At 34.0% G+C, this 8,817-nt stretch overlaps 1 protein-coding gene and 1 non-coding gene across 8 annotated transcripts in view; both read right to left on the bottom strand.

Moving 5' to 3' along the window:
* The window catches only part of Slit2 (slit guidance ligand 2), a 338,504-nt gene that overhangs the window by 92,568 nt on the left and 237,119 nt on the right, over positions 1 to 8,817 (bottom strand). For all 7 annotated transcript variants that reach the window (XM_033758794.1, XM_010610428.3, XM_033758796.1 and 4 more), the window contains 2 exons: positions 769 to 840; positions 231 to 302 (listed from right to left, as the gene is read on the bottom strand). In XM_033758794.1, the coding sequence (XP_033614685.1) occupies positions 231 to 302; positions 769 to 840 (144 nt within the window). The remainder of the gene's footprint in view (positions 1 to 230; positions 303 to 768; positions 841 to 8,817) is intronic.
* LOC117284296 lies at positions 7,600 to 7,737 on the bottom strand. Its single transcript, XR_004515365.1, has one exon. It is a non-coding gene; the product is annotated as a U4 spliceosomal RNA (small nuclear RNA).

Genomic DNA, 8,817 nt, shown 5'->3' with positions numbered 1-8,817 from the left:
GGGGGGGGGTTGTTTTGAGACAGGGTCTCACTGTGTAGTTGAGACTGACCTGGAATTCACTATGTAGCCCAGGCTGGTCTTGAACTCACAGCAATCTCGCTGCCTCAGCCTACTGAATGCTGGGATTACAGGCGTGCGCCCCCACTCCAGGCTCTTAAACCTACATTTTATAGATACAGTCCCTCTTTGCTACAGCTTCTGTTTCCCTCAGTGAAACCGTGAGTACTTACAGAGAGTTCAGAGAGCGGAGACCTTGGAAAGCATCAGGTGCCAGCTCAGAGATCTGATTGTTGCTCAGGTCACTAAGGTAAAATTAAATAGGTCAGTGAAATTTACTGGAGGAGAGGGTTACTTAGGGCTTCTATAAGTTGGCTTTGTGCCTCTCAGGGCCTGTGTACTCTTTGCAACAGAAAACATCTACAGAATTCTAAATCGAAGTCACAATTTTTAAATCAACCACTGGCTCTTCGCTTCTTATTAGCGGTGCTAGTAATAGGACTATTTTGACAATAGAATGTCTTAAGAATTTGCATAATATGACAATGACACACATTTGCACTTATGTGAACTGGCACATCAAATCAGAGAACTTTAAAAGTTACATGGGTTAGCTACAAGATTAAAATATTATTGTAGAACTAGCACTCACAGAGTCACATCACTTAACATTGAAGCCGTCAAACTCAAGTACTCACTTAGTCTTCCTTGCACGGTCATGACCTGCATAGTTTTAAAAATTATGCATATTCTAGAATATTGTGCACTCACATTCTTCTAAGCTTTTTGTAAGGTGAGAAAGCTCCAGGAGGAATGACCTTGATTGAGTTCTGTTCCAAACGTCTGCAATGAAAACAATTCAATTTTTAAACAGAAACACAAGCTCTTGGATATGTTTGACTCAACTTCAGAATTCATGACCATAAGAAAACTTAGCGCTCTTCACGAGGGATATCTTCTTTTTTCCTTAAGAGTAACTACTAAAAATTAATTACACCTTCCCCTAAATGTGGGGCAGAACTGGAATTAAATACAAGGCTATTTTAAAAATGATAAAAAATGTTCAGATGTTTTAGCGTCATGGGTCCATCAATATGTGGAACTGTACTTTATATTAAAGACAAAATGTTTCTTGAAATCATATTGGGAGTAAAGTTTAATAACCTAAATGTAAATAAGAGAATGATACAGTGACATTAAATTTAGTTGTATAATGTTTCAGATAAAACCTTGACTCTCTCAAAGGAAATTATTGTTGAATTTATAAAACCTTTTTTCCTCTACAGAAAGTACATTAAAGGCTGAAAAATTATCACACTCACAGAAGTCACTTCAAATTCTGTGCGACAAAATATTCAATACTAAATCTGTAAACTCAAGTATTTCCAGTAAGATAGTCCAGGCTCTGTTAAACAACTATGTAAACATTTCACTTAAAAATCATGGCTGCAAAGTGCATTCAAATATAACCAAAGTATTTCAATGACATACTAAAGTCATAGAGTTGAAGATAGCTTTCTGACAAGAGTTATGAAAGACATGAAGTAGATTTCCTTGTTACCTGGTAAATATTTTTGTTCATCACAAAACATTTTCTCTCAAACTCAATTATCTCTATATATGCAGTGTCTTCCATTCTCCCCACCCTTTCTTTTTTTTTTAATCTGTATTAAGTTTATTGGTACCTTTTAGGTATACAATACAGTTACACTCATCATTGGGATCTTGTACCTTTACATGACTTACCTTGGTTCTTATTTTTCCCCATTCCCCAGCCCTCCCTTCACTCCTTCCATCCTTCCCTGTTTACAAAGACTTTGTTTCCATGTTTTTCCTTTTCGTATATTTTTTCTTTTCCCTTTCACCTTTCCCCTACCCCTCCCACTTTCTCTACTCTATTACATAATATCAATTATACATTTTAATTCCTATTTACACTTTCAGTTTTTCACACCAGAGATACGATTCAGTATTTACACACGTGACTTATTAATATCACTTAAGAGTACGGCCTTAATGTGCATCCACTTAGCAACAAATATCTCTAGTTGGTTATTCTTTATGGCTGAGTAGTACTCCACTTTGTAGAAAAAGCACATCTTCTTCATCCAGTCTTCTGTTCTCTGTAGTCCAGAGAGCCGACTCCAGTGAACCGCCCAGCCCAGCTCACTTGCCAACTGGCATTTGTGAATCTGGGCAATGAGGGTCACTGGGGAAAGACTGAGGGGTGGGAGTGAGAGAGGAGCCAGGGTCATTTCACTGTGCCCCCCCTCCCCACCCCTGCCTCATCCTCTTCATCTTCATCTTAATCTCAGCTCCACCTCTAGCTTGTGTAACATCACCTTCTGCTGTGGTTTCTGTAACACTCGAGGCGTCAGGAAATGTTTTCTGTGCGTCATTCCTACAACTGTTTAACCCATTCTCTATGTTAAATTATTTTATTGAATTACTAGGCATAAGCTACATTTGCCTGCTTAAATTAAAATCTGTATAATTATATATACATAAACATACATGCGTACATATGCACAAATACATGTATGTAAGCATGCTTATGTGTGTATGCATTCATATGGGCTATAAATAAACATGTATATGAGTGGCACACATAAATGTATTTTGTATTCACGTGTGTATATTTTCTACTAAAACACTGTTGGCTCCTAAGTGGCAGATTCAACTCAGAAGAGAGGAAACAAATCAAGAAAAAGATATCGATGTGGCATTTGCATTACTTATCAAGGTCTTAAAACAGAGGACTTTTTAAAGGACCTCTAAATATAGCCAAGAGTGTTTAAATCATTTCACTACTGTGTTATTGATTAGTATGTTTTGAATTGATAGGTTAGAGAAAGCTTATTTTGCTTCTATCCATCCTTATATTGAAAAGTTAAGATGTTTAAAATATAATCATTGAAAATAGAAACAAGATAAACTATAGATGTAATACTGTAGACTGAGACTTTCTTTGGATTTAGACCAATAGAATCTCTATTCATGTGTTAATGATTTGCTCACTCTAATGTAGAACTCCAATAAGGAAAAATTAACCATTCTTGGTAAATTATAGATTTCTTCTAACAGCAATGCAAACTTTCTTCATAGAACTGTTTTCATAAATATCGTTTTGAGTACTTGAAAATAATATAAAAAAGCCAATAATCATCACTCATTCATTCATTAACAGTAAAATACTTAATTTCTACTCTCTGAAAATTGCATTATATGATTAGAATTTTTTGGTGATGAAAAGCAGACATATTCATACCCTTATGTAGGTTTTATTTATAGTCTAATTTTTCAGTTAGTAACCAAAACTAATTTCTTCAATTAAAGTTCTTATAAAATGCTATATTCATCATTGTGATTTCTGGAATGTCAATATCCTGAGCTCATAAATGTAGGCAATAACTGAAGATCTTCCCTGAAAATTTTAAAGTTCATTCATTATTTTAAAATCTTGAAGCCTACAATAGTTACAGTGATCATTAAGAACTCTAGTGGCACTTAAAATACATGTTATTATGATAATTTATGCTTAATTTAGAATTTATTTCATTGATAAATATCCTTACCAATGCAAGCAAAACACAAAGATAAAAAAGGCCATAATGTTTAGAAAATGGATACTCATAGTTATAAAACAGAAATTCCTGATAGAATTGTATTAGATTTTATACAATATAGTACAATGATGCTGCATCTATTGTTCATTACTGTGATGTACCTGACTTAATATTCACATTGTAAACAGTCTCACTTACAATGCATAAGACAGAAAGCTTTTTTGTTTTTGTTTTTGTTTTTTGTTTTTTGTTTTCGGTACTGGGGATTGAACTTGGGTTCTTGGGCTTGCAAGGCAGGCCACCAAACCACTGAGCTAAATCCCCGACCCCGATAAAACAGAAAGCTAAATGACAACATGTACCATGAATCTGCTTGTTTTTCTACATTTATCTATATATTTTCAACCCTGTTCAAAAGCATTTAAGAGAGAGCTTATATTGTTATTTACAGTGACTCAGCAGCTAATTGTTTTTTTATTACACTGTCTCAGCAGTGCATTAAGGCAACACATAATTGCATTCTTCTTTCAAAGAGCCGAATTTTCAAGCAGGAAAATATACTACTACTGACAGTCGTCTGAAAATATCTCAAAATTTCTGTTGTCTCTCTCTCTCTCTCTCTTTGGTGAATAATTAATGTGCATTTTCTGCAATCTTTAGAAATGTAGGATGAAGTGTTTTTCTTTTCTTTCTTTTTAAAAATTTTTTGGTACCAGGGATTGAACTCAGGACCTTGCACTTGCAAGGCAGGCATGGTGCTGCTAAGTTAAATCCCCGGCCCGAAGTGCTTTTCTTTTTCACTACAAAATCTTTAGAATACACTGAGTAAATTACGAAAAACATTTATTGAAAATTATGTCTTTCCACTAAAACAAGGGGGAAAGTAAGCCAACGCACAAAATTGAAAGAGTTTTTAGGTAATATTAGAGTTTTCAGACCATGGCAAAAAAATAAAATTTGCATTTTCTAGTTCTGTTATCTTCTAATCTGTTTTAATACCATAGAATCTGCTGAATTTTATAGAGCACAATTTTGAAACCATTATTCCATGAAGAATCTAATTAAAAACATTCCAGAGTTACTAAAAGAGAGAGTGCAATGGTTAAGATATATTTCCATGGTGGGGATAAAATCCACCATAATTAAGAGACTTCCAAAAGTCAATCCTTTGAAAAAAATGTAATATTTTGATTTTGAAAGAAAAAATTATTTTGAAAATTGAATAGTGGAGGAAATCATATACACTGAATACTCTAATGAAGATTTTTTTCCATGTAAATGTGACCAAAGCCTTTGTCTTCTCAGGATTCATTTGGTCAAACCCAGAATATGCTATCATCGTGAGTATATATGTGTGTATACAAATACTTACATAAATCCACACACACACACACACACACACATACATACATACATATGACTGCTACCTCTTCTTCGCCATTAGAAGAAAATTTTAGTTACATGCCAGTAAGATCACAAAATGAGTTTTTCTAACTACTATAATAAAATATAATCAGCACATTTAGCGTGCAAGAACTTTCTTTCCTCCCTTCTCCTAGCCCTACAATTTTTTTGTCTTGCTGTCTGTTGTTGTTTCTAAAAAATAACAGCAAACTCTATATATATATATATATATATATATCACTTAATGGCTGTACTTCAAAGAATAGAAAAAAGGAAAATCATGAGATTTCCCTTTATTGTACATTTGGGACTCTTAGAAGGTAGCAATTATGCATAATTTTAACTTTTCGCCCAACAAATTTCAACTGTCACTTGTGGACTGATGGGCACAGGGACATATAAAATACTCTGCAATGGTTAGCAGTGAGGTCTTAGATTAGGAACGTACATGGCACACAGCATGGATGGGCAACTGAAAAATATTTTACTTGTTCTGAAAACATTTATAAGATATTAAACAATACTAGTTCATTATAAAGTATACTTATAGCTCACTGACATTCAATTTCTACCCATTATTAACATTTCTCAAATCAAGTTATTTTGGGAAACAACACAAAATATTTACAAACTAAATCTTGAATAAAAGTTCTTAAGACATGTTTATATGCTTTCTACATATGTATATGTAATTTTTTTAAAAAAAGTGTGATTTGGTATTTGAAAGTGTGAGCTTTAAGATTTAGGCTAACTTGGATTAAATTTTGGCTCTGCCTCTGATTAGCTCTATGGACCTTAGAAAAGCGATTTTTCTTTTTTGTGTCGTAGATTACCACTTCTGTAAAATAGAGAAAACAGAACATAATGTTTTGATGAAAACTATATGATATAGAGTATGTTTTTATATACAAAAAATTAAAAGAATAACAGGAGCATAAATGTGTACATATATGTATTCATATAACATGTACCATTAAATTATAAAATTGGACAATATATATTATCTATATATACACATTATACAAGAGTCATCCTGCTACATGATCTGATCTTGGGTATGAAATAAATATATATCATTTCAAATAATATTTTAAAACTAACAGTACAGTTTTGCACATAATTAACTGTATATTAAACTAATACATTATTAACATAGAGGATGAAAACATATATTAGGTTGAACTTTCTGTGATCAACATGATTAAAAATAGCACTTTCTCTAATTTGGAGACTGACTTAGAAATTCAAAAAAGTTTTTATAATACCCAGTTAAGTACGAATTTGGATTGATTGTCTTTGTAATGTACAGCCCAGATGCTGATTATCCATGGCAATAAAACTGACATTTCTTTGCATTTTCTCCATCTGCTTTTAACATAAATGGCAAAAACAGCTGTCAGAGAATAGAACATGGATTTAATGGGTTGAGGGGAGGGGAGGCAAAGTGACTCTGGCTTCTGAATGTTAAATGGCTCAGGATAGCAAATATATTCTAATCATAGGTAACATCAGCCCAGCATTTGAAAAGGAGGAAACAGTCATATTCCTCTGACATTACAGATTCTCTTGGCTATTCATAATGATGCCAAAATAAGTACTGTACATTTCTGGAAAGTCACTTCCATCTTTAGCACAAAATGAAATCCTTCATCTATCTCTATTTAAAATGACCCAGCATATTTTAGACTACAACATTATTTCTATGTTGTAACAAGAGTCCCCAGGCCTCTCTAGGTTTAATAAATATCTTCAACATCTGAGTGAATATTAGCCTCTGGAGGGAAACTTTGCATGTAGCTAGCGTTTCTTGCTTTAGGACTGTGTCCACATGGATTATCAGCCATTCCTGTCCTAGGATAATTTGTTTCTGAAAATTATCCATTTCCTTAATCTCATTTTATTTCTTCTGATGTCATTCTAGGATACATTCCCCTGAGAGCAAATTCAATTGATGTTTTCATAGGGAAAAAAATGACTTTTCTTCCATTTGTCCTTATAACCAAACATTCACAGCAAGAAAAAAACCTATGTACACATAGAGGGGGTAGGGTATGTGTGACTTCTGAGTGTTAGTGCTCTCGAGCATTTGCTTACAGAGATACATACTGAAATGCTAGGATACACACAGTATACACAATCAAGTGGTTTAGGCTTAAAGCAAGAAAGAATAAACTTAGGCACGTGACTATGTTTTCATATATGACTCCTCTTTATCATTCCAAGAAAGAAAAAGAGAAGTTCTGTTCTTTTGCTTTTCATTAATAACTAAAGCCTTTTGGGCACAGTTGCAAATGATTATAGTTTTAGAAGTATCTGTAAATTGCTTTTATATTTTACTTTTTTAGCTATATTAATCCATGAGTATATCTCAGTTTTCATTCTCCTCCACCCTTGCATTGAATTATTCTTTAAATTATCCATTATCTTTTTTTGTCCTGTAATTTACATAATATTGTGATCATTAACAGTTTAGGAACTTTCAATTCTGAATTTCTGGCTGATTAGCCACAAATCTATAACATAATTGCTAAAATGCAAATGAGAAATTAATTCATTCTAAAATTGAGAATATACTGACTCTACCCCAGATGTCTTCAGTTTTATGCTAGAGTCATCACAGGTCTTATTTTACATTTGAGAAATCATCCATTTATTTCCTGTAGAAGTTTAAGTGGGGCAACTGCATTATTCCTAGAGTTACCTCTTCAATTAGCAATAATCGCGCCTCGGATAAACCTCATTGGCTACGATACTGCCACTGCGCAAAGCTTAGAGTTACCTCTTCAAATAGCTTCCTATACCCATGTGCAAGCCGGGCATGGTGGCGCATGACTGTAATCCCAGCACTCAGGAGGCCGAGGCAGGAGGATTACTGTGAGTTTGAGACCAGCCTGGGCTACATAGTGAGACCCTGCCTCAAAAAAACAAAACACCAAAAAAAACAAAACACCAAAAAAACCAAACTATACCCATGTGCTACTGACCCTGTCTTCTTCATTGCTTATAGAGATGGACGCTATGCCCACATGGACGGGTTCCTTTCCTCCAAAACACCCTCTCCTCCATGTTACAGTGATTTTTTTCAAACAAGCAAATCTAGTCAAGCTACAACTGTGTTAAAAACATTTCTTTGCATTGTATGCTCATCAGACAGGCTATTTTTAAGATTCGGCTTCTACTTTATGTGTGAGCAACTGCAAACATTTATGTTATCCCAAAACACAAAACTCACCCCTTTTGGACTCTGCACATTCATTTTCCTCAGAATACAAAAGTCCCCAATTCATCTAACTGCAAAGCACATACCTGAAAATTACTCAGTTCTCCTAAGGAAGACCAAGGTATGACTTTCTCTGTGTCCCATGCATATGTGTATTTTGTACTTATCCTAAGCTTGAAAAGTTTTGTTTGCAAGAAGCTTCAGTTCTCTGCATGGCAAATATTTTGAATGCTGGTACTGTGTCCTTTTTCTCACTATGCCTGATGCAGAGTAGGTACTCAAAGTATTCATTAAGTGTATAGAATATTTTTTAAAATGCTACTTTTGTGCCATTCTTTTCCTACAATTTTACTCATCAAACTCTGGACCTTTTAGAGGAAATCAGGTGTGGTTTCTGTCTATTTTTACCACTATAATCTCTGTGTTTGTCATTTTAATGTTTGTTTTCCCCCAATATATTTCTAAATTCATTATACTATTACACTAATTTTCACATCTTAAGCAATAAGAAGCTGTATCTAGTCTTCTACATTTTTCTCTGAAGAAAGCCATTATAGATTTCTGCTTAAGTAATCACATAACTCGACTATAACACCTGTGTGTGTGTGTGTGTGTGTGTGTGTCTTTATG

This window comes from Fukomys damarensis, unplaced genomic scaffold (assembly GCF_012274545.1).
Source record: "Fukomys damarensis isolate Sample0158 unplaced genomic scaffold, DMR_v1.0_HiC HiC_scaffold_35, whole genome shotgun sequence".
In the NCBI taxonomy this organism is placed as follows: Eukaryota; Metazoa; Chordata; class Mammalia; order Rodentia; family Bathyergidae; genus Fukomys; species Fukomys damarensis.
The sequence above is the reverse complement of the archived record's forward strand: the minus strand, read 5'-3'. Positions and strand labels throughout refer to the sequence as shown.